Here is a 26833-nt window from a genome sequence, read left to right as displayed (position 1 = left end):
GTATGAATGAATGTTCTGTCTGCATGTATGTATGTGCACCATGTGCATGCTGATGCCCTTGAAGGTTAAAGCACTGGATCCCAGGAACTGGGGTTACAGATAGTTGGGAGCCACCGTGTGGGTGCTAAGAATCGAACCCAGGACCTCTGCAAGGGCAACAAGTGCTCTTAACCACAGATCCAAATCTCCATCCTCGAAGCTCTTTCTCTATCTGTCTGTCTATCTATCTATCTATCTATCTATCTATCTATCTATCTATCTATTTATCTATCTATCTATCTATCTATCTATCTATCTATCTATCATCTATCTATTTACTGATTTTTCAAGACAGGGTTTCTCTGTGTATCCCTAGCTGACCTGGAACTCACTCTGTAGACTAGGCTGGCCTTAAAAACTTTCTTTCTTTCTTTCTTTCTTTCTTTATTTATTTATTTATTAAAAAGGGCCGAGTTCACTTCCCACTTTCTATCCAATTCCTCCTCCGTCTTTCCCACCGCTCTTCCTTCCCAAATTCATGTGTTCTTTTTTTCCACCCCCATTCAACGCTTCCTGTCTACTGGAGCACAGATGGCCTCTCAGGGGCCCCCTCGTTGAAGAAATGTGACTGGCTCTCTGTCTCTAGTGCTGTCTTTTTCTGTCTCTCTGTGTCTGTCTGTCTCTTCCTCTCCACCAGAAGCCATTAGTTTCTTACACACGCACACACATACACTAGATAATAAAATACTGGAATGCTGGGGATCTGAACTCAGGTCTGCGGGTTTCACAGCAAGTTCATTTTTCATGGAGTAAATTTCCTAGACTGTCTGTCTCTTTCTATTATGGCCTTCAACGTCTTGGACACCGTCCACACAACCACTCTGTTTTAACTGGTCGACTGACTTAAATATTCACCTCATTTTCATGCCAGCACCATCGAGGCTGGCATTTAGCCACCAGCTAGGTACCCAGGCACTGCTGAGTCGGTACCTCCAGTGAGCCATCGCGAGACAGGGTGTCTGTCTTCCTGCCTCCTCTCTTCTCAGCATCTGGTCATGCTGAGTCGGTACCTCCAGTGAGCCATCGCGAGACAGGGTGTCTGTCTTCCTGCCTCCTCTCTTCTCAGCATCTGGTCATGCTGAGTCGGTACCTCCAGTGAGCCATCGCGAGACAGGGTGTCTGTCTTCCTGCCTCCTCTCTTCTCAGCATCTGGTCACTGTCATCAGCTGAGCTCACCACAGGCCGGCCTGAGGCAAGGATGGAAGCCCATGGGACCTGGCAGGAACATTAAGGAAGGGAAAGGAAGGGTTAAAGGTCATGTTGGCGAACAGGCATCTGTGTGGGCCACAGAGTCTCCATTCTGCTGAAGCCCTCTTGGGGAGTGTGTGAAATGTTCTCCAAGTTCCCCACCAGAGGACAAGGACACTGAGGTGCCACATGACACCTCTCTGGGGCAGTGACAGGGGTGATGCTTCATAACAGTTGCCCTGGAGTCCGTGGGGGTTCATGGAGGGCCTCCATCATGGCTGCCCTGCAGAGTAGAGAGTCCTCCTTCCCACAGAACTGTGGGTATGGGAAAGGAGAGGCACCACTGTTGGGGTCTGGTGCCAGCCCGGCACACCACTCTCAGAGGATTAGACATCCTCATGGTAACTACCATCCCCCCAGCTCTGGTCTCTCCAAGAAGCCTCCTCATCCCCTGAGGATTGCAGTCAGACTCGGGGAGGACTTCAGAGAAGGTAGGAGGAACAGGATGGGCTCCCAGGTCCAAGGCACATCAGTCCTCAGATCATCTCCAAGTGCCTCACGCATTGTCCTGACCCCACCTCCCTCCTGTCCCCTCCCCTGCTCTCTCTCCCTTCCCTCTGTGCCCCCTGTGGGATGGGGGGGGTGGAAGATGACAGATGGCAGTGGAAGTTGGAGTCAGAAGAGGACAGACCTCTCAGGCAGAGTGATGAGACTCAGAAAGAAAAGAGAGGCTGAGACGGTGGGGGGGGGGGGGGGTACAGGGCTAGGTGGTCCAGAGTAATGAGACTCAGAAAGAAAAGAGAGGCTGAGACGGGGGGGGGGGGGAGGGTACAGGGCTAGGTGGTCCAGAGTGATGAGACTCAGAAAGAAAAGAGAGGCTGAGACGGTGGGGGGGGGGGGGGTACAGGGCTAGGTGGTCCAGAGTAATGAGACTCAGAAAGAAAAGAGAGGCTGAGACGGTGGGGGGGAGGGGGTACAGGGCTAGGTGGTCCAGAGTGATGAGACTTAGAAAGAAAAGAGAGGCTGAGACGGCGAGGGCGGGTACAGGGGCACAGAGAAGAAGAAGAAAGAGGAAGAAAGAGGAAGAGGAGGAAGGAGAGGAGGGAAGAGGAGGGGGAAGAGAAAGGAGGACATTGAGCCCTGAGACCAAGGGAGAGAATCTCAGCTGGCAGAGGGAGGAGACTAAGAAGGGGGGCCAGGGGAAAATAGAGTTGAAAAGGGTGGGGGTGGGGATGGGCGCCTGGGGCAGACAGCTGCAGCCTCCTGCCCCTCTCCCCGGGGGTCAAGCAGTGTTCCCTGGGACTGCACAGCCATGGCTAATGGAATGATTGCTTGGTGGGGCGGGAGGGGAGGCCAGCAGGCTGCAGGTGACAAAGGAGCTGCCCCAGTCACCGCTGCTGTGATGGATGGGCAGGCCTGTACCGAGGAGAGCTCCTGAGATAAATGGTTCCTTCTGCTGCAGCCAGGCCAGGCCGGGAGGACATGGAGTGTAGAAAGAATCAGAGAGGCAGATGGCGGATCTCAGAGATAGAGGGAGAGACACACACAGGGAGAGATAGAGACCGAGAGAGACAGACAGAGACAGAGAGAGAGAGCTAGGATCCCCCGAGGATCCTTGGGGGTTATGGTTGCTCCATAGTCACAGCCCAGGTGGGGGAGGCTGAGCTGGGAAGATCTGGGAAGTCCCATGCACCCGGTGAGGGCTGGCAATGGATGCAGTGTGGGACTTCCCCAGGTGAAGTGCAATCACACAGTCCCAAGCAGAGGCCAGCACAGATCCCGAGCTCCATTCAGATGCGTGCTCACTTGTCCAGACACTACTCTCCCAGAGGGGATAGCAGCCACACAACACTGGCTGCTACCAGATGAGCCTGGCCCAGAGACAGGGTCCCAACCTCATGGTAGGGAAGCAGCCATAAGTTGGCCAGAGCCCAGGGGAGGACAGGTGTGCATGTGTGTGCTTGCACATGTGCGTGTTAGACAGACTGGGGGCGTGTGAGCGTTCTTCCCGCACCCACCCACCCACCTCTCCCATCAATTTATCACCCAGACACCCTCATTCTTTCTTTTCCCAACATCTAGTCCCTTTCATTAATTAAAAAGATTTATACCCACGAGCCCCAGCCGCTGCTTTTTGCTCAGAGCTGAGCGATCCCTCTGTACGCAGAGTAACAGCAGCCGGCTCTGGAGTTTCTGTGGGCTCACACCCTCTTATTTCTGTCGCTCACCCCCTCCCTGCCATTTTCTGTCCACTCCTTCCCTCCCTCCACCTTGGACTGAGTGAGGCTCACCTTGGCTCAGGCTCAGCTTCTGAACCAGGCATAGCAATGCATGCTGGTCACCTCAGCATTTGGGAAGCTGGGGCAGGAGGATCACGGCTTTGAGGACAGCTTGAACTCCAAAGACCTTGTCTCAAAAGATGGAGGTGGGGATGGGAAACAGAAGAATCAAGCCAAATGTGGTATTTCCTGCTTGTGACCTCAAAGAGTCTGAGGCAGGAGGATTATGCCTCAAGGTCATCCTCTACTGCTAAAGGTTAGTCTTTGTAACGGGACACCCTGTCATCATCATCCCCACCCAAAATCAGCTCCCATGAGGACAAAAGTGATCCCACCAAGACACAGATCACGGCTGTGGCCCTGGCCGCTGGGTCCTACTCCACGAATCCCCACTAAGGATAGTAGGGGAGGGGAACGTCATGGCGAGAGCAGAGCAGAGGAGATAAATTTACACATTTAATTGAAAGTTATTTAATTTTCTACCCACCATACCTATGTCAGGGGTGGGTATGTGTGACAAGACCCCTTCCCCCGGTCACAACCTTAAAGGGGCAAAGTGGGGAAAGCTGAAGGGGGGACCCCATTGGTTGTGAAAAGCCCACACTCAGGCAAAGTCCCCCGAAACCAGAAGCCCTAGCTTGTTGCAGAAAGAAAAAGGCATCTTTGAGGACGGTCTGAACTCCAGAAAACAGGCATTCATCAGGGCCTGGGGGTGTCTGGGGTGACAGAGAGCAGTCAGGAGAGGGGCGAGCAGACTCTGGGAGGCTAAGAAACTGTGCCCTGGAGAAGAACCAAAGACCTGTCCCTGTTGGTCCTCCCTCCACAGCCTCCACATCCTCTCTCCATCCCAGTCCCCCATCCCTCATCATACAATCCCTCCTCGAGCCTCAGGCCCAGCCCACCTGTCACCCCTGCCCTGCTTTTGTTTTATTTCCAGCAGAGAAGATGAAGGAGTGCCTGGGCTGTTTATGGGAGTCATAAACTGTACCTCCAGTCAGCCCAGCAGGGTTCACACCACCTACTGCGAGGGAAGAGGCTCTCAGCTGCCTCTACTCTCTGGGCCATCTCTCCCTGGGATTCAGTCACCACGTCTCTTTTTTCAGGTTCCTGCCTCCCTGTCTTCCCTTTCCTCCTCTTCCTCCCCCCAACCCCCATCCGCCTCTTTCTGAACTCTGGTTTTGGAGAAAGAATCTTCTTACACAGCCAGCCTTGTATCCAGCCTGTAAGCCTCCTGCCACACAGCCCTGGCACGATTACTTTTTGTCAGCAGAACCCCACTCAAAGCTTGTCTTGCAGTTCGGATAGCAGCTCATTAGGGGCCAGACCCACGATTCACACCCCACCACACACACACACACACACAGGCTTGGAGGTTCTACCCATTCCCTGAGAGTAGCAGCTGAGGGGGCTTCATTTAGGATAAGGACCTTCCTGAGGGCAGTGTTCAGAAGGACGGCAACACTTGTCCCTGAGGGATGCTCCATCAACCCAATTCTTTGCCACTTCGGGGCACAGAGACACACACTGGTGCCTCGGCCGACAGCACCCTTGTCGCCCCAGGGGAGGCAAGAGACTGGACCAGAGCAAAAAGACAAACTAAAATCTAAGTTTAGTTCTTCCCTGAACCTCATTTGCTCGAATCCTGTCTCACAGACGGGAGACAGACCGAGGATGACAAGGGAGAAGGAGGGGCAGAAAGCTACAGCAGACCCCTGGCGGCCAGGCAGGGAGAGAGCAAGGAGGAGCAGAGAGGACCAAGAGGAAGGGAGGGTAGGGACCCGGGGAAGCTCCAGACGCAGGACCCCGAGAATCTGACATACAAAGGCCACGGCCAAGGTGGGTTGGGGGAGGCCTGGAACCCAAAAGGGGGAGAGAAGAGAGGGAGCAGCACAGGGGAAGAAAAGGGGGAGCAGGGGAGGAGAGGTAGGAGGGAACTCAAAGGAGAAGGGAGGGACAAGACAGGGGAGGGGACGCTCGGGAGGAGGCCCAGCTCCGGCGGACAGCGGGTTAAGCGTCTCCGCGTGAACTTCCGGATGTGACACAGGCCCGGCCCGCGCGAGCGGAGGAGCCGCCGCCGTCCTCGGCCGCGATCAGCGGGTCTCGGCCGCTCGGAGACCCCGGTACCCGGTGGGGACCTCGGGGACCTCCGGCCGCGATGAACCCCCGGCCGTGACCGCCCGAGTCCAGAACAGGCGGCGCCGGCCCATGGCCCGGAGGGTAGGTGGCCGCGCCCGTCCTGCCCCCAAGCCCCTCTCTACCCCTAAATGTCCCTTTTTGCCCCCTCAGAGTCCTTTCTGCCCCTCCTTCTAATCCTCTCTGTTGCTCTCTCTCCCCGTCACTGGCCCCCCACCCCGACTCTCTGTCTCTTGGGTCTTCTCCACCCCGACTCCCTCCACTCCATCCTTTTCCCTCTGCCTTCCCCAAGGCTTCCGTTGTCTCCGACCCACCCTAGGGTTAGGGGTGGGACATCTTACTGGGCTACTAGACAAGGGACTCTCCTTTGGTCCTAGAGAGGGGAGAGACTGGAGCCCGGAGGGCAAGGGAGGGTTGGAGATGGACCTGGCAGGAGGTGAGGACCCCATCTTCTGGGTTCTTGATGAGCAACAGGGAGCAGGTGAATTCACTTCAGGGCGCTAGAGAAGTTCACCAGGAAGCAAAAGAGGAGTGAGGGCCACACAGATGGTCCCATGCACCCAGGTTGGTTGGAGCACACAGGACCTCATACCAGCCAGTCTTTCGCCTCTTGGAGCCCGGGTCTCTCCACGACTTAGGACAATCTTTGACCTGGAGATCAAAGGTCCTGCTGCCCCACTGGTGATTCTGTGACAAGAGAATCCAGAATTCTAGCCCCCATACTCTTACTTATTTCTGGTTAGAACTGTTTGCATGGTGGAATGGGGTTGCCCTTCCCCCAAATGTATTTATTGGCTGTTGTCAGACTGTGCCAACTGCTTTCCATTTCCTATTCATTCAGTTCTTCCTTGGTGTGTCTGTCTGTCTGTCTGTCTGTGTGTATAGGGTTATTTCTGGCAACTGGAGGTGTGGTGCTCTAAGCCTGCATGCTGTGGAGGACATACCCTATAGTGTATATGCGCACGTATGTCTCATGAGTGTGTACCAACTGTGTGTGCATATTGGTATGGTAGATTTACATGTTGGTTGTGATAAGTTGTCAAGACATTCTGAGGTGTGTAGTTAGCTGTGTGGTGACTCACATCTGTAATCTCAGCACTCCAAAGGCTAAAGCAGGAGGATTCCTCTGAGTTCCAGACCAGCATGGGCTACAAAGTAAGACACTATCTCAAAAACAAACAAGCCTGGGAGAGCACTGGCCTAGACTCCCTCAGTGAGGGGCTGGGGGTGTGGCTCAGTGGTAGAGCCCCTGCCTAGAATCCCTCAGTGAGGGGCTGGGAGAGTAGCTCTGTGGTAGAGCACCTGCCTAGAATCCCCCAGTGAGGGGCTGAGGGTGTAGCTCAGTGGTAGAGCCCCTGCCTAGAATCCCCCAGTGAGGGGCTGGGGGCGTGGCTCTGTGATAGAGCCCCTGCCTAGAATCCCCCAGTGAGGGGCTGGGGTGTGGCTCAGTGGTAGAGCCCCTGCCTAGAATCCCCCAGTGAGGGGCTGAGGTGTGGCTCAGTGGTAGAGCCCCTGCCTAGAATCCCCCAGTGAGGGGCTCAGTGGTAGAGCCCCTGCCTAGGATGCAGCAGGCAATGGAGCCCAGTACTCCATAAATGAAAGTGTACTGTCACATTTGTGAAATGACCAGAAAAGACTGTACATATGCAGGTGAATTTTGTGAATTTTCTGGGTTATGCCTCCTGTCAGGACCTGTCCTCCCCTCATGCTCTCCCTCCCTGGTTGACTCCCCCTACAGCTCTGGCTCTACACCTCTTTGCCCTTTTCTCTCCCGGGGTTACCAGCCATCAGTTCCTTCCTAGACATCTCTTGACCTGGGTGCCTTCTTTTGGGTCCTGAGTGGATTCTCATACCCACTTGGACAGTTCTGTGAGAGGACAGCAGCTGGGACCCTTGGAGACCGGAGTGCTCCTTGTGTGGTCTGGGGTAAGGAGGCTGAGCCCTGAGGATGTGGCCCCCCAGTTTGTTCCTTCTCCCGTAGTATGATGAGCTGCGCCACTACCCCGGCATTTCAGAGCACACCCTGGCCAGCTTCTCAGAGGCAGCACCTTCAGTACCCCGAGCCCCTGGGCCATATGGCCCACAACGACCTCCCCAGCCCCAAGCCCCAGGCTTGGACAGCGACAGCTTGAAGAGAGAGAAGGATGACATCTATGGGTGAGTGAGTCTAGGGACAGGGCAGGGGCTGCCCAGTGTCCTTTGTGTCTCTTGGGGTCTGTTTCTCTCTTGGTGTCTATCTCCGATCACTCCATACTTCCCCTCATGCATGCTCACCTTTCTGTCCCCCCCAGACACCCCCTCTTCCCTCTCTTGGCCCTGGTCTTTGAGAAGTGCGAGCTGGCCACATGCTCGCCCCGCGATGGGGCCTCGGCTGGACTGGGCTCATCCCCAGGTGGCGACGTCTGCTCCTCTGATTCCTTCAATGAGGACATTGCTGCCTTTGCTAAGCAGGTGGGCAGCCCCAGAATGAGGCACCAGGGGAGGCAGTAGGAAGGGAAGGGTGGGCGGGAGGCAGACTGCCTTGCCTGGCCTCTCTTCTCCCTCCCAGATGCGCTCTGAGAGGCCGCTGTTCTCTTCCAACCCGGAGCTGGACAACCTGGTGAGGCCCAGGTCTTCCCCCCTTGCCACCTCGTGCACCCCGCGCACCTCGCGTGCCCTCAGTAGCCAGTCCTCCATCCCTCTCCTTCCCCGCCTGTGTGTTCCTGGGGTTTACTGAGGGGAGAGGACAGGAAACCACTGACCCACGTTCCCAAACCCAGGAGTGCTACCCAGTGTGAGAACTCCCGGTGGTTAGAGCTTGAATCCTGGCTCTGCAACTCTAGATCCATGAACCAGGGAGCCAGGGCAAGTGGTGCTACGTCCCGACGCTTCTATCCATAAAGTGCAGGGGAGAAACGGGAGAAGGAGAGCTAGGGAGAAATATACTTTCTCGGCACCCCAGTACATCCTCGGGCAAAGGGCTCTAGGATGTGTAGCTCACAAGGTGGAGGTGGGAACAGAGCAGAGGGCTGGTCAGCTCCGTAGTGATGGGCTCTCTCCCTGTCGCTTCTCTTTCTGCCTCAGCCAAACTCTTCCTAATGTTGAGCCACTACACCTGACTTTGTCTTCTTCGGCACAGTTGGTGCTCTCTGCGCCTCTGTCCCTATCCTTTTCTTGCTGTTGTCTCAAGGATATTTCTGTCTTTTTTTTTTTTTTTGAGACAGTGTCTCACCTATTGATCAGGAACCCACTATGTAGCTCGGACTTGCCTTGTCCTTGTGCCTTGTTGGCAATTCTCCTGCCTCAGCCCCTCCAGATGCCGGGATCCCATGTGTGTGCCTCCACACCTAGCTGCTCTTCTTTCTTCCTCCTCTGTTTGCAGATGGTCCAGGCCATCCAGGTACTCCGGTTCCACCTGCTGGAGCTGGAGAAGGTGAGGGTGTCTCACTTGCACCTGCCTTACCCCTTTCCCTGTTAACCCCCTCCCCCTACTCCCCACTGGAGTGGAAGCAGAATGCTCCCTCACGCTGCTCACCCCAGCCCTAGCTCCCCCGGGTGGCCCCCCCAGTACCCCGCTGCCCTCCCAGGTCCACGACCTGTGCGACAACTTCTGTCATCGCTACATCACCTGCCTCAAGGGGAAGATGCCCATAGACCTGGTGATCGAGGATCGGGATGGTGGCTGCAGGGAGGACCTTGAGGACTATGCGCCCTCCTGCCCCAGTCTCCCAGACCAGGTGGGCATCAGCAGGCCACCAGGCACTTCCTGGCAACCACAGGTGGGCATGGACACAGCAGGAAGGCACGCTTCATACCAGAACACCTCGGTAGTGTCTGCCGTGGAGTGTGCATCGCACTCACACTCCCATGTCACAACAACACACAGATGCAGCTGGATCACAGCACAGACAGTCCTACTCAGCCTCCTGAAACAAGCCCCAACCACGAGACAGTAGCACAGACCCGACAGTCATTCACACACCGCCACACGGCTAATTCCGATGGAGCCAACCAAACAGCTCTAGGCACTGCTGGACAAACTCAGATCTGGTCACACTTGGACACAGACTGATCACACTTAACGATCGGGGCTGCAGGCATGTGCACACATGCCATGTTGCCCAGGAGCCAACCCCATGGCCTCATATTCGTCTGTGTAGACTTAAAAATATAGGTAAATAAAGAGCCATTGGCTCAGAACACCAGACAACAGTTACATATGTAGTAGCTGTGTGGATCCCAAGTCACCTCAACTGGAAAAATCATGCGACGGCCACACCCACATGCTCTCAACACATCCAGCAATGGCACAACCCAGAGACAGGCACACTGCACAACTCCAGAGCCTGGGGTACACCCACACACTACCACACAGGAGAGTCTCATGAACCCTCAATTCAATAAGTAAAGTGCTCATAGTGCAAGCCTAGGGACTTGGGTCTGGATCCAGAGCACCCACGAGGATGCTGGGTGAGACTGATAGCCTGACTCACAATCCCAGCACTTGGAAGGCAGCTGGATGGGTGAGCACTGGGTTTATCAAGAGACCCTGTCTTAGTACGTAAGGTAGAGAGAATTTAAGCAAGACTCCAGACCTTCAACACACATGTGCACACATGCAGATACATATACAAGTTCACACATTCACACACATACAGCCTCTTTGACCCCAGACTTGCCACATGAGTGTGCTCAGGGAAACTTGCATGAGAGGACTGGGTATCCCTCCCAGGGAGGTCCCTGCTCAGACTTTTACACGTCTCCGTATGCTCGAAGGACAGATCACACACACACACACACACACACACACACACACACACACAGATGTCCCCACAGAGTCACACACACAGATGTCCCCACAGAGTCACACACACACATACGCATACACACACACACACAGATGTCCCCACAGAGTCACACACACACACACAGATGTCCCCACAGAGTCACACACACAGATGTCCCCACAGAGTCACACACACACATACGCATACACACACACACACAGATGTCCCCACAGAGTCACACACACACACACAGATGTCCCCACAGAGTCACACACACACACACAGATGTCCCCACAGAGTCACACACACACACACACAGATGTCCCACAGAGTCACACACACACACACAGATGTCCCCACAGAGTCACACACACAGATGTCCCCACAGAGTCACACACACACACACACACACACACACACAGATGTCCCCACAGAGTCACACACACACACACACACACACACACACAGATGTCCCCACAGAGTCACACACACACACACAGATGTCCCCACAGAGTCACACACACACACACACAGATGTCCCACAGAGTCACACACACACACACAGATGTCCCCACAGAGTCACACACACAGATGTCCCCACAGAGTCACACACACACACACACACACACACACACAGATGTCCCCACAGAGTCACACACACACACACACACACACACACACAGATGTCCCCACAGAGTCACACACACACACACACACACAGATGTCCCCACAGAGTCACACACACACACACACACACACACACACAGATGTCCCCACAGAGTCACACACACACACACACACACAGATGTCCCCACAGAGTCACACACACACACAGATGTCCCCACAGAGTCACACACACACACACAGATGTCCCCACAGAGTCACACACACACACAGATGTCCCCACAGAGTCACACACACACACACACACACACACACACAGATGTCCCCACAGAGTCACACACACACACAGATGTCCCCACAGAGTCACACACACACACACACACACAGATGTCCCCACAGAGTCACACACACACACACAGATGTCCCCACAGAGTCACACACACACACACACACAGATGTCCCCACAGAGTCACACACACACACACACACACACACACACAGATGTCCCCACAGAGTCACACACACACACACACAGATGTCCCACAGAGTCACACACACACACACAGATGTCCCCACAGAGTCACACACACACACACAGATGTCCCCACAGAGTCACACACACACACACACAGATGTCCCACAGAGTCACACACACACACACAGATGTCCCCACAGAGTCACACACACACACACAGATGTCCCCACAGAGTCACACACACAGATGTCCCCACAGAGTCACACACACACATACGCATACACACACACACACAGATGTCCCACAGAGTCACACACACACACACAGATGTCCCCACAGAGTCACACACACACACACAGATGTCCCCACAGAGTCACACACACACACACAGATGTCCCCACAGAGTCACACACACACACACGCACATATCCACACTAGCCACACCCACAGCCTGGAAGGCAATCTATTGACCGGTGAGAAGGCTCAGTGAGCAATGCCTCTTGATGCTAAGCCTGACAACCTGGGTTTGAGCCCCCTGACCCATATGATGGAGGGAAAGAACGAACCCCTTCTAGTTGCCCTCTGACCTCCACACACATGCTACGGCACACTCATGCCCATACACACTAAATACATAGATGAAAGTATTTTTAAAAACAGACAACACAACTCTCGAATTGTGTCACAAACTAGAGGGAAAAATGGCTGTAATCACCACAATCAGTTTTGGCCATATGAGCCTGATACTGGCCACCACAGTCACCCCTACAGTACCCCAGGACAGCCACACACAGTGATACCCTGTCTGTTGGCAGTGCTGCCACCTGGGAAGTCTGGAGGAACAGCACTCACACTCAGAGAGATTATGTTCCGTTATATCATAAACGAAAGTCTCAGGACAAAGCATGGCATGGTGGCATAGGCCTGTGAGTCCGGAAAACTGAGGCTGGGGCAGGACTAGCACTGTGAGCTTGAGGCCATCTTGAACTACACAGTGAGTTTTCAGGCCAGATTGATCTACAGACAGACACCATCTCAAAGAAAAAATAGGCCCACAAAAATAGTACCTGCACCCCCTTATATAAAGTTCTGAAAGCAAACTGGGGGCATGGTTCAGAAATAGAGCCCCTGCCTAGAATCCCCCAATGAGGGGTTGGGGTGTGGCTCAGTGGTAGAGCCCCTGCCTAGAATCCCCCAGTGAGGGGCTGGTGTGGGGATCAGTGGTAGAGCCCCTGCCTAAGATGCAGGATACTTCGTGATCTGTTCCCAGCACTGAGCAAAACACAATACATTTGGAAACAAGAATTTTTCTTCACAAGTTTAGTGTAAATTCCTTGCCAAAAAAAAAAAAAAATCCAACCTGAACTAATGAGCGGCTATTTATAGCCTGTATTTTTCCACTTAGTTAATATTCATGTGATTTGCCGGGCATGTTAATGGGGTTGGTGCTAAGGCAGAACCCTGCTCCTGCTGGGGGTAAATAGGAAACCCACTCCCCCAGTATTCTGGCTCAGAATGAGAAAGCTTGTTTGTTTTGTTCACTTCATTTATTGATCTTTCGAGGCAGGGTCCGACCCTGTAAGCTAGGCTGCCTTGGGATTCATGACAATCCTACCTCAGCCCGCTGAACACTGGGTCTAATGGGCATCACCATGCCTGGCTTTCAGTGTGAGGTCTGACATCTTGAGGGTATCAGACATGGGTGTGCTGTAGATTGTGCTAGCCTGTCTGACAGTCACGGTACACCTTCACACAAGTGAGCTCACCTGACAGTCACGGTACACCTTCACACAAGTGAGCTCACCTGACAGTCACGGTACACCTTCACACAAGTGAGCTCACCTGACAGTCACGGTACACCTTCACACAAGTGAGCTCACCTGACAGTCACGGTACACCTTCACACAAGTGAGCTCACCTGACAGTCACGGTACACCTTCACACAAGTGAGCTCACCTGACAGTCACGGTACACCTTCACACAAGTGAGCTCACCTGACAGTCACGGTACACCTTCACACAAGTGAGCTCATCACACACTTCTTGCACCAATGACAGGGCTGCTATTGTCTTCCATCTCCCAGCTGAAAATGGCACAGAAAGGCAAAGTGATTCACCTTAGATCACAGTCAGGAAGGGACAGGTGTGACCTATAGGGACTGGCCTCCCTGGGCTTTCTCACTGACATCCTGTTCTTGTTTCCCAGAACAATACATGGATCAGAGACCATGAGGACAGTGGGTCTGTACATTTGGGGACCCCAGGTCCATCCAGTGGAGGCCTGGCCTCCCAGAGTGGGGACAACTCAAGTGACCAAGGTGAGGAACTTAGGAGTCTAAGACAGAGGAAGTTTGGGAGTGCCTCTGAGGATTAAGGTTAGACTTCCTATAGGACTTCCAGGGAAACGGCTGCAGCCTGGTGTCTTGGGTGAGGGTACCGCAGTCCACTGTTGCTTCCCACCATCCACTGGGCATAACCCCCTCCCCAGGAGATGGGCTGGACACCAGCGTGGCCTCTCCGAGTTCTGCAGGCGAGGATGAGGAGCTGGACCTGGAACGTCGACGGAATAAGAAGAGGGGAATCTTCCCCAAAGTGGCCACCAACATCATGAGGGCCTGGTTGTTCCAGCATCTCTCGGTGAGAGCCTTCAGACTGGGTGGAAGCAGGCATGGAGAGAGGGAAGTCACTATCCCAGAAGCTAAGCCCCAACCAAGAGCCACCCAGAGGTGAACCTTCCCAGCAGTCCCTCCTCGCCACCCATCTACGCAACTACCCATCAATCATCTACCCACCACCCACCGCAGGATACTCCATGAGGATGTCCTGTTGCTGAGGTCACTCAGCCAGACACAGGTTCAAGTGCAAGCAGTCTAGCCTTAACTCCATCCACCATACTGCCTTGTGGATGGAGACCAATAAGCAGACAGGGAGAGGCTAAAAACAGACATGGGTAGGGCCTGGTGGGAGGAAGGTAGTGATGGAATGGATGGTCTGAGGACGGAAGAAGAGGGACACAGAAAAATGGGAACTTAGAATGGGAAATGGCAGATCAGCCTGCAATCCCAGCCTCAGGAGGCCGAGGCAGGAGGATTCTGAGTTTGAAGACCACCTGGGCTAGGTAGGATTACTCCCTGTTCAAACCACACAAGAGTTCGTCTGGTGAGGTAGTTCAGTGGACTGTAGAGCCTAAGTTTGGTCCCTAAAACGCATTTGGTGAAAGGAGAGGACCGGCTCCCACAGTTGTCCTCTGATCCCCACATGCATGCACACACACACAGAATGAAAATATAATTGCAATTTTAAAGGGGGGTGTTGAGCTGTAGTTAAACTGGGTGGGTTGCTGGCCTAGAATGAGAAAGTCTTGGATTCCACCCGGTGCTGCATAAACAGGATGTGGTGAGCCACACCTGTAACCCCAGCACTTGGGGTTACAGCGATAAGGTGAGTTTTAGCCTGGCGACAGTGGGGCAAGTCTTTAATCCCAGCACTCGGGAGGCAGAGGCAGGTGGATCTCTGTGAGTTCGAGACCAGCCTGGTCTACAGAGCTAGTTCCAGGACAGGCTCCAAAGCCACAGAGAAACCCTGTCTCGAAAAACCAAAAAAGAAAGAAGAAAAAGAAAAAAAAAAGAAAAATAAAAACACCTGAGGGTGGAAGGTACAGCTGAGACTATATAGTGGAAGGGGGAGAAGGCGAGGAGGGACTCCGTGGGACGCCTTGAGCAGGACTGGGTGGGTGGGACTGTTTGCCACCTCTGCCTGTGAGTCCCCTCCCGCCAAATTGCCTCTCATTGCTGTGAAAGGTGGGGATGGGAATAAATCGCCAAGACTTGGTTGGGGCTTGGCCTCCTTGACCAGGGAGGGAGAGTGGCTCTTCTACCCTCCTCCTGCCTTGGGGACCAGATGCACCAAAGCTAGACCTTAGGGAGCCGACAGCAGTGGGGCAGGCAGAATGACTCTTGTTGGTGGCTGCAGCACCCGTACCCCTCAGAAGAGCAAAAGAAACAGCTGGCCCAGGACACGGGGCTCACCATCCTGCAGGTGAACAACTGGTGAGTGGCTGGGCGGGGAGCTGTCCGTGGTCCTGAAACTCCATTTCCCGTGCCTTGAGCTCCACAGCCCAGATGCGGATTGCCTCTGCTGTCCCTTCTTCTGGTGACTATCTGACCCCACGGATACTTACTCGCACTTTTTTCTTGCCCCTGAAACTTCCCAGGTTTATTAATGCCCGGAGACGGATCGTGCAACCCATGATTGACCAGTCCAACCGCACAGGTACACCAAAGGGCAGGAAGTTCCTCCAATCCCAGGTGGGACCAGACCTATTGTGCCTCAGTCTGTGCTCTAACATCTTTGAAGGCTTCCTGAAACGCATCTTGTACCCTTGGTCCCCTCTTGGTGCTTCTGTAATTCCACCTGTGCCCCAACTCCGTTCTCTAGACTCCTGGGGCTCTTTTCTATAAGTATTGGCAACTTTTTATTTTATTTCTGAGACTGGGTCTCACTGTGGAACTCTAGCTGGCCTGGAACTCACTCTTAGACCAGGCCAGCCTTGAATGCACAAAGATCTGCCTGCCTCTGCCTCTCAAATGCTGTGGTTAAAGGCATTTATCTCCCCATCCAGCTCCAACCCTATTCTTGTGACTTCCGGGGGGTCTATCTCACTGAAACTCTCTCCGAAGGGCCCCTGGGCCTCTGCCTGTACCCCAGCCCACTCTGAGGAGCTTCCGGGCCTCAGCCTCAGCTCCTTCTGAAACTTTGTCTTCATGCCAACACTTTTGTAGACCTCCTGGGGTTCACCATATACCCCATCCCCTTTCCTAGGGCAGGGTGCATCTTTCAACCCTGAGGGCCAGCCCATGACAGGCTACACAGAGACCCAGCCACAAGTGACAGTTAGGACACCAGGTAAGTTCCCTATCTATGCTAAACCACTCTCTGTACCAGGCTCAACCTCTCACAACACAGCTGCTAGACCCAGCTCATGAATAAGTCATGACTCACCCGTACACAGGGCGCAGAAGATAACACCACAGGCCTGCTCCAGTTCCTCCAGCTCAACTGAATCCGAGACTAGTTTATCTTAAAAGACCAGAACTATCATCACCTCCTCTTCCTCTCCTCCTCTTCCTTATTCCTCTCCACCTCCCCTTTTTCCTCCTCCACCTCTCTTCCTCTCCCACTTCCTTTCTTCCTACTCTACTTCCTCTTCCTTCTCCTTCTCTGGTTTTTCGAGACAGGGTTTCTCTGTGTAGCACTGGCTGTCCTAGAACTCGCTCTATAGACCAGGGTGGGCTCAAACTCACAGAGAGCCTGCCTCTGCCTCCTGAGTGCTGGGATTAAAGCCATGTGCCCCTACCGCCTGACTCAGAACCTTCTTAAACACTTGACTCATCTGATCCTGGTGACAGACCCTAGGTAACAGAAGGGGAGAGGAGGTCTTAGGGCATCTGTGGGCAGAAAGGCTCACTGACCCTCTCTTTGCTTTTCAGGATCAATGGGGATGAACCTGAACTTAGAAGGAGAGTGGCATTACCTATAGAGGTTGGGGTCAAAAGGAGGGTGAGTGTCTGAAGTCTAGAGATTGGCAGTCAAACTTTAACAAACTTTGTTAAACTCCAGAAGTGGTCCCAACTAGAGCAGTCCCAGTCTGGGTCCCTGAAATGAGAATTTTCCAAGCTTGGTGGGAAGATGCTCCATCCATCTCACCATCTACCCATTCATCACCTGTCTGCCCATCCATCCATCCATCCATCCACCCATCCATCCATCTCACCATCTACCCATTTATCACCTGTCTGCCCATCCATCCATCCATCCATCCATCCACCCATCCATCCATCCATCCATCCATCCATCTCACCATCTACCCATTCATCACCTGTCTGCCCATCCATCCATCCACCCATCCATCCATCTCACCATCTACCCATTCGTCACCTGTCTGCCCGTCCATCCATCCACCCATCCATCCATCTCACCATCTACCCATTCATCACCTGTCTGCCCATCCATCCATCCACCCATCCATCCATCTCACTATCTACCCATTCATCACCTGTCTGCCCATCCATCCATCCACCCATCCATTTATCTCACCATCTACCCATTCGTCACCTGTCTGCCCATCCATCCATCCACCCATCCATTTATCTCACCATCTACCCATTCATCACCTGTCTGCCCATCCATCCATCCACCCATCCATTTATCTCACCATCTACCCATTCATCACCTGTCTGCCCATCCATCCACCCATCCATCCATCTCACCATCTACCCATTCATCACCTGTCTGCCCGTCCATCCACCCATCCATCCATCCATCCACTCATCCAGGATCCATCTACCCATCTACTCATTCACCTAGCATAAGGACTGATGCAGGACCTCCTGACTTGGCCTATCTTCCCTCCCACAGGCCTCAGCCTCTGGACTGTGACCACCAGCCTTGTACTTAAATGGTTCCTGCTGGTCCTTGGGCTTCAGGACTTTGCCTCCAAAGCTCCCTCTCCCATTCAACGCCTACCTCCCTGGGGCCCCCAGAGGCTTGGGGACCCAAGAGCCCACTTGAGGGCCTCTCAAGGGCAAAGACAGAACCTCCAGGTCCTGCACCCTTCTGTCCTTCTCTTTGCCCAGGACCTGAGCTGAGAACTGGGCCAGGGTCTGCAGAAGATGGTGGCTGGGGCCCCAATCTAGGACAGAGAAGGGTTTGGGGTTTGGCAAGGGTGGTCACGGAAAGAGGGTCACCTGCATCCAAAGTTTAGGAGAGTTTCCTCCATCCTCCTGCCCTCTGCCTCCCCACCTTCCTTCTCTGACATTCTTCTACTTTTCCTTTTTTAATGATAAAGTCTTAAAAATCTAAATCAAAATTCTCATTTGTCCTCTAAGATTTCAAGTCCTTGGTAATTTGAAACTGAAGAATCACAAACACTAACAGTCACTGGGTCTTTCTCCCGATCCCTGCTCTGAAATACCACACGCATCAGTTAGATGCTGCTGTGTAACAAACTGCCCCCAAATTCTGTGGCTCAAAGTATTTACTCTTGTTGGGGTCATCATGCTTCTGTGTGCCCTCTTATACAAGGCACAGCTAGACTTTAAAAGTGGTCACAGGGGTCAGCAAAATAGATCATTGGGTAAAGGTGCTCGTAGTCAAGCCTGGTGACTTGAGTGTGAGCCCAGGACCCACATGGTGGGAGGAAAGAACATACTCTTCCCAGTTACTCCCTAACACACACACACACACACACACACACACACACACACACACACACACACACGGCTTCCTGTAGAGAGGAGCATAAAGCCCAGAACTGCTGAGAAGTCCCATCACCTGACCACCAAGTCTGAAGACACAACAGCTTCAATACACAAGCTCCACACAGTGGAGGGAGAGAATCAGCTCTTGAAAGCAGCCCCTAACTTCTACATGCTTGCCATGACACCAGTGGGAGCTCTCCCTGCGAAATAAATGCGAAGGAGGTTCTCAGAAGGAAGCATACAAACCTTAGAAACATTTCGAGTCTCTGCATGGGTGGCCAGTTCCAGCAGCCCCTCAGACTCAGCAGTGCACAGACATGCCAGCGTGGAACCCAACACCGAAGCCTACAAACCCCAGAGCCAGTCTGATACTTGCCCCCAAGACACCAAGAAACTGCGTGCAGAGCCAGGGTGCTCAGATCTGAGCGCCTGCTTACGGAAAGTGACCAGCTCCATCCAGCTTCGTGGATGGTCTGTTCCAGGTGCCCTGTGGACACCAACCCATACAAGCTCAAGCCCCTCACAGAAAATAGCCCAGTAGGTGCATAGAGCTATGGATGCGCTGTATGATAAGAGTCGTTGTCCACCAGACTGCTGCTATGCTGCTCTGTTTCATGACAAGGAAGAGTCTAGAGCAGGGACAGTATCAATACTAGAATTGGTGTCCAGAACCCCTAGTGAGGGGCTGGGGGAGCGGCTCTGTGCTGGAGCCCTGCCTGGAATCCCTCAGGGAGAGGCGGTCTTTTGACTTCTACAGCTTCCTGCGGTGCAGAGGTGGGAACACCCCGAGATTAGAACTGAACAAAGCGCCAGTGAGACGGCTCAGTGGGTGGAGGAGCTGCCACCAAACCTAACAACCTGAGTTTACTCCCTGATACCTGCATGACAGGAGAGCTGACTTCCACAAATTATCTTCTGACCTCCGCACTTGCAGTGTGCAACTCAAACTTGTAAGAACACACACACAATAATTAAATACATTATTAAAAAATAAAATCGGAGTTTGACTGATGGCTCAGCGCCTAAGTGCATTGGCCATTCTTCCAGAGAACCTGAGTTCCATTCTCAGTACCTACATGGTGGCTCACCACAATCTGTAACTCGAGTTCTGGGAAATCTGACACCCTCTTCTGGCCTCCATAGGTGCTGCACATATGTGGTATACATATGTGACATACATGCAAAATACCTGTGCTAGTCAAGATTATCTAGAGTCACAGAACTTATGGAATGAATATATATATGTGTGTGTGTGTGTGTGTATGTGTGTGTGTGTGTGTGTGTGTGTGTGTGTGTGTGTGTATGTGTGTGTGTGTGTGTATATATATATATAAATACATGTATATGTCTCTCTCTGTGTGTGAAGGGAATTTATTAGAATGACTCACAGGCTACAGTTCAGCTACCCAACAATAGCTAGCTGTGAATGGAAAGCCTAAGAATTGAATGGTTGCTCAGTCCCACGAGGCTGGGTGTCCCGAAGCAGACCCAATGCCAGTGAAGAAATGGACGGGCTGACAAGGCGAGGGTAAGCAGTGAAGAAAGACCAGACCACCTTTTCTTCTGCCATGGTCCTGACAGAGGCTTCTAGCAGAAGGTGTAGCCAGACTAAATGTGTGTCTTCCTGCCTCAAGATCCGATCACAAGTGTGCCCTTCATTTCTGGAGTGTAGTTCATTCCAGAGATAGTCAAGCTGACAATCATGAACAGCCATCACAGAACACATACATGCAAAATAACCACATAAAACTAAAATATAAAATCAATCAAAAGCAAGACTCCAAAATTCTTGGCTATTTTAAAAAGGTGACATAGAGCCAGGTTTGGTGGGGCATGCCAGCAATGCCATCACTCTGGAGCCAGAGGAGGGATTGTGAGCTCTGACCCAGCCTGGCTATGGAGGAAGACCTAAATGAGAATCTCTAAAGTAGTGCTGGGCAGTTTGTGTCCCAGGACCCACACCAGATAGCTCACAGCCTTCCCTACCCCAGCTCTAGGGGACGCAGCACTCTCTCTGGCCCCACAGAAACCTGCAGACACACACACACACACACACACACACACACACACACACACACACACACACACACACAGCATTCACCCAGAGACATGCACACATACACAGAAGAAAAATGAACAAGAATAAATTATTTACAATTAGCTAACGCGAACTGCTTCACAGGTGTGACATTGGTCTTGTGACTGGGTAAGTTGAGTTTATTTCTCCCCAGAGTCCCCAGAACTCTGCAGTGGGATGATGGATGGGCAGCTGGAAGGACTACCATCCTGACCTCCATGCCACTCACTGTTGGATCCAGGAGAAGGGAGATTACTAAATCTAAGTTCTGCCAACAGTGAGACTCACTTCTTCGGCCTGACACAGGCAAGGGTCTCAGCAGCTGGCCTGGGGACTGTGGGATTCTGGCTAGACTCTAGCTAGTTGTAGGGAAAAGGTGGGTGGAGCTGCTTTTCCAACCCCCATCTTCTCAGTGACTGGAAATGACTCCCACTTAATTCTCCCTAATTAGCAGGGTCTGATGGGCCACCCAGAAGGAGGAAAACAGGGTGGAAGGTTAATTGCACCTAAAAATACCTCTTCCTGGGGGAAGAAATCAGCACACCCTTAAGGTATGAGTGGCAGTGCCCAGAGAGAGCAGGTAGTGGAACCAAAGTGAGGGTGGAGAGGTCAGATTTGGTTCTCAGGGTGGGAGTCAGCTGTCTGAAGACAGCATGTGGTGACAAGCTGATCCTTCCAACTTGAGCCACTGTGAGTGTGACCCTGGTGAGATGCAATACAATGTACCACCCAGGCTGTGTGCCCTGTGTGAGTTCCCATCCAGAAACATGAGTCTGTGTATCCTAATGACATACTGGAATGGTTGGCAAGTGGGGTCTGTGTCCTAGGTGTTTGTGACATCTCTATGTGTGGAGTTGGGTGAGATGACCAGGCACTTTCCATGTCCACCCAGTGAGTCTTCCTCCTTGCCCTCTGCCTGTGGCTATGTGGCATTACGTTGATGGTGTGCTGTGGTTTGGGTGTAGTGAGTCCCCCAGACACTCAAACAGGCAGCGATGTTTCCTGGCATTGTGACACCTTTGGTATGCAAAGGCTGGCAGGTCACCAAGGGCATGCCAGAGGGTTACAGCTCGGACTACTTCCAGCCTGTATTCACCAATTGTTTTTATTTTTTTATTTTTTTAATATTTATTTATTATTTATTATGTATACAATAGTCTATCTGTGTGTATACTAAAGGCCAGAAGAGGGCACCAGACCTCATTACAGATGGTTGTGAGCCACCATGTTGTTGCTGGGAATTGAACTCAGGACCATTGGAAGAGCAGGCAATGCTCTTAACTACTGAGCCATCTCTCCAGCCCCTCACCAATTGTTTTTAATATAAATGTTTTTGCCTCCATGTATGTTCATGAACTATGTGTATGCAGTGACCACTGAAATAAAAATGGGGAAGATGGCCGGGCGATGGTGGCGCACGCCTTTAATCCCAGTACTCGGGAGGCAGAGGTAGGCGGATCTCTGTGAGTTCGAGACCAGCCTGGTCTACAGAGCTAGTTCCAGGACAGGCTCCAAAGCCACAGAGAAACCCTGTCTCGAAAAACCAAAAAAAAAAAAAAAAAAAAAATGGGGAAGATGTTAAATCCCTTGGAACTGGAATTACAGGCAGCTGTGAGGCACTATGTTGGTACTGGGAACGGAACCCAGGCCTTCTGTAAGAGCAGCCAGTGCTCTAAACTGCTGCACCATCTTTACAATCCTTCACTGTGGTGGTTTAAATAGGTATGGCCCCACAGACTCTTGTGTGTGAATGCTTAGCCTCACTATCAGGCGGTGTGGAAGAAGAGCGTGACTGTGCGGTAGGCTTTGAAGTCTCATATGCTCAAGCTACATCAAGTGTGGCATATAGTCTCCTGCTGCCCGCAGATCCAGATGTAGAACAAGATGGAGCCACTTCCAAGTCCCATAGCCCTTTGCAGGAAGCAGGGTGTGGAGGAAGAGAAGGTGCCAGGCATGGAAGGCTGCTTGCAAGCCTAGGTACAAGGAAGACTGAGGCAGGAGGATCTTAAGACCCTAATCAGCCTTGCAATTTAGTAAGGCCTGTCTCAGGATGAGAGGGGCTGTGAGACAAATGAACTGGGAAAGGTGTATGTTCACAACCCTGATGACATGAATTCGATCCCTAGACCCACATGTTGTCCTCTGACCTCCAAATGCACACCATGACATGCATGTGCCCACACACAAACTAAATACAAAAATAAAAAACCAAAAACCGGGCCTGGTGGTAGTGGCTCACGCTTTTTAATCAGGACACAGGCAGCAGACCCCTGTGAGTTCATAGCCAACTTGATCTACTGAACAAGTTCTAGAACAGTCAAGGCTACACAGAGAACACCTGTTTCAAGAAAACAAAACCAAGCAAACAAAGAAACACACTAACCAGGGCTGGAGAGATGGGTCAGTAGTTAAGAGCACTTGTTTCTCTTACAGAGTACCTAGGTTCGATTCCTAGAACCCATGTGGTAGCTCACAACCATCCTTAACTCCAGCACCAGTGGACCCAACAGGCATGTACATGGTACACATGCATGCAGGAAAATCATTCATATACATAAAGTAAAATAAATCCAAAACAATGAAGTAAAATGAACCTGGGGACTTGATGGTTTTGTAATAGAGTACTACCTAGAATCCCCCAGTGAGGGGCTGGGGTGTGGCTCAGTGGTAGAGCCCCTGCCTAGAATCCCCCAGTGAGGGGTTGGGGTGTGGCTCAGTGGTAGATTTCCCTACGTAGCATTCTGTGAGGTTCTCGACTGGATCCTCAGCATTTAAACAACAACGAATACTAGAAATAGGCATCACTGATCTTTCTCTCATCCTCACCCCCACAAAAGGGACTGTGGCTTCGTCCCTGAACCACTATGCACTGGATAAAACAAAGTACTCCAAATTTGGGGACTGAACCCCCATCTAGGGAGACTAGAAATTTCACTGGGGGGCCTCCTGTCAAAGCAGGAGCTGATGGAGTCAGGTCATCCTCGGGGTTAAATTTGCAGTACTTCACAGCAGCCTGCTAGGGCTCCAAACCCAGCCATGACTATCTCCAAGTCTCTTGTGCACCTAGCTCCCTGGCAGGGCACAGTTGCTATGATGAGCACTGGTGATGTCATCAGCCCCCCTCCCCCTAGATGTGGGCACTAGGAGTCTCTATCACTGAAATCTAGAGTACCTCAGTTTTCCTGGGACTCATCCTTCATAGCCAGAGCAGAGGCCATTTGCCAGCTAGGAGTCAGGGTCAGCTTCCCTTGGAGGCCATCAACACAAGGACCACGGAGCAGCAGTGAGCCAGGTTCCCACAAGGGGGCACTGAGGAGCCATGAAGTTTTTAACTTTTTCTCCCATTTTGATGGTTTTACTGTATAGTCCTGGTAGAACTATGTAGACCAGGTTAGCGTCAAACTCAGAGATCTATCTGTCTCTGCCTCCCAAGTGCTGGGATTAAACCCAGGTGCCATTACACCTGCCGCCGCCCCCCCCCCATTTATTTCTTTAGTTGTTGGGAGGAGTGTGTGTGGAGGACAGACGACTAGCCCTCAAGAGACTGGGTTCTTGCCTTCCACGAGGAGAGTCTCAGAACCAAACTCAGGTCTCAGGCTCGGCAGCAAATGCCTTTTACAGAATACCGATCATGGATGTTGCTGGACGACAGCTTCACTTAAGTATAACTGTATCATTCACCTTTAGCATATCATTAAGCTACATATCCATCACTAACAAACCTTAATGTTTACTTTTATTGAAAATTTTATGCACATATATAATGAATCTGGACGCTTTTCATCCTCATTCCCTTCTCATCCCCCTCTCTCTCCTGCTGGACCCCTTTTTATTCTCAACAAGTCCCTTCTATTAGCAGGTGTCTGTTTTGATTGAGTTTGTTGTTTGTGAGCCACTGGGCTTAATCAATGGGTGTGGCTCACACAATCAGGTTTGATATTATCACTACCTTTTATTTGTTTGGGTTTGCTTTTGTTTTGAGATGTGGTCTCAGTGAATTGCCCAGGCTGGTCTTGAACTCCAGATTCTACCTTCTCTGTCTCCCAAGTGCTGACTAATTACAGACCTTACAACATGCCCATCTTAAGGTAGTGGGTTTTAAACATCCTAAACATCTCTGTGGACATTGTTTGACAAACTTTTCCTGGGGAGGTGCAACACGGTTTACTCACCCCAGATGGGAGCCCATGACAGTACGGACACCACCAGAGTCCACGTTGGTGAACCAGTGAGTATTATTGTGGTCACTAATAGGAAAAGAGATGACTCAACGGCAGCTGCATCACCAAAGTCCACCCCAGCATGGGTGTCAGTTCTGGGAACCTGCAGCCAGCTCAGCATGTTGGCAAGTGTCCTCTCCAGGGGCCTCAGTTGGTCTAAACCTCTTCCAGGAGGCTCAGCCGGTCTGAGAGAGACTCTTTGCTGTTTCCTCAGAGGGAGGAAGAGGCCTGGTGGATCTGGGTGGCTTCAGGAACTGGGGTGTGGCTCGGTTGGGGAGGACTTCCTAGAATGTGCAGGGCTCTGAGTTCACCCTCAGCACCACAAGAAGACAGTGAAGTGTGGATGCGCTGACCTCCCGCGGATGAGTCAGCTGCTATGATCCACGATCATGAGTGTGCAGGGTCCAGAGCAGGGGAGACAGCCCTGCAATCTCTGTCCAGCCTGCAGGGAAGCTCCTTACAACAAAGTACACAACGCAAGACTGCTTCTGGAAACCCTTCCTCCCTTGTTTCTTTCAGACAGCTGAGAAAAGCAACCAACAGTGAGTTTTGGTAGACTGTGTCTTTGAACAAAGTGCCCTACTGAGCTGAGCTGACTGTATCTGCTTTGGGACACGGGTCCAGAACCTGATGCTACAGGGCCTGCAGCACTGGCTGCTTCCATTCCTAGGCCTCAGTTTCCCTCCTAGCTTTACTGCTCCTTCAAATTCAGCATCCTACTTCTTTTCTCTGCTCCATTCCAGCTGACTGCACTCTGCACTCGTGTGTGTCTGTGTGTGTGTGTGTGTGTGTGTGTGTGTGAGAGAGAGAGAGAGAGAGAGAGAGAGAGAGAGAGAGAGAGAGAGAGAGAGAGAGAGAGAGCGCTCAGTGACTGGTGTCAGGTATCTTTCTTGATTACTCTCCACTGTTTTGAGACAAGGTTTTTGGCCAGCCAATGAGCTCTGGGGATCAACCTGCCTTCAGCCCTAGCCCCAGCTTTGGAGTTGCTGTGGCTATGCTCAGCTTTCCTGTGGTTCTGAGGATCCAAACGCAGATTCTCCTGCCTGAGCAGAAGGCACTTTTCCAACTGAGGTGACTTCCAGACTCCATGCTATTGTTGTGGGAAGCTATGGACCTTTAAGGGTGGGACCTGGCCGACAGAAGTTTCTGGGTACAGGCCTTCAAAGGTTAGTCTCTCACTTCTGTCCAGTCTTGCTTCCTAGTCTGCAGCGATGAGATAAAATCCCCCATCCCTTAAGCAGCTTCTGTCTGGAACTGAGGTCATGGCAATGCAGAAGGAACTGCACAGCTGGGTTCCACCTCAGACTCCTGAGGCTGCATTTGTCACAAGTGGCTGGGGGTGGGGTGGAGGTTTCTGAAGCAGGGCCTGGATGAGCTCCCTAGGGGATGAAGAGGGACTCAGGGCAGGGAAGGGCCCTGTGCACCACCTGTGCAGGTTTCCATGAAGAGGCGTGTGACTAGAAGTCCAGCAGAGGCCCCGGGAACTATACCCAGCAGCAGGAGGGGCCGAGGGGGGGGGGGATGTTCAGGCGCAGCCCGTGGTCCCACATGAACATTAACACCCCCCACCACATCTCTACCCCAGAGAGTGGAAGAACGAACCTAGGGCAGCAGACTGAGGGGCCTTGCTAGAGCTGCTAGACTCTGAAATTCCCACAGGGACTCTGGAGGCAGCAGCAGCCTAACCTGCCCAGGGCCCCTCAGGGGTATGAATGCTGGGGACAGAAGCTCTCCCTGGACCACAGCTATGGATCTCCCCACTGGGAGGCAAAGG

The 26833-nt window shown here is 52.3% G+C and overlaps 1 protein-coding gene across 1 annotated transcript; it reads left to right on the top strand.

Annotated features, from left to right (window-relative positions):
• Nucleotides 1–5209: 5209 nt before the first annotated feature.
• Meis3 (Meis homeobox 3) lies at nt 5210–18362 on the top strand. The gene is given in 14 exon segments (XM_075991119.1): nt 5210–5342; nt 5551–5723; nt 7621–7796; nt 7931–8090; nt 8188–8238; nt 9001–9081; nt 9083–9355; nt 13710–13821; nt 13992–14140; nt 15476–15552; nt 15717–15775; nt 16325–16408; nt 16993–17062; nt 17921–18362. Coding segments are annotated over 12 exon segments (1284 nt in total). The 5' UTR covers nt 5210–5342; nt 5551–5711; the 3' UTR covers nt 17043–17062; nt 17921–18362.
• Nucleotides 18363–26833: the final 8471 nt, after the last annotated feature.

This window comes from Microtus pennsylvanicus, chromosome 1, assembly GCF_037038515.1.
Source record: "Microtus pennsylvanicus isolate mMicPen1 chromosome 1, mMicPen1.hap1, whole genome shotgun sequence".
Classification (NCBI taxonomy): Eukaryota; Metazoa; Chordata; class Mammalia; order Rodentia; family Cricetidae; genus Microtus; species Microtus pennsylvanicus.
The sequence above is the reverse complement of the archived record's forward strand: the minus strand, read 5'-3'. Positions and strand labels throughout refer to the sequence as shown.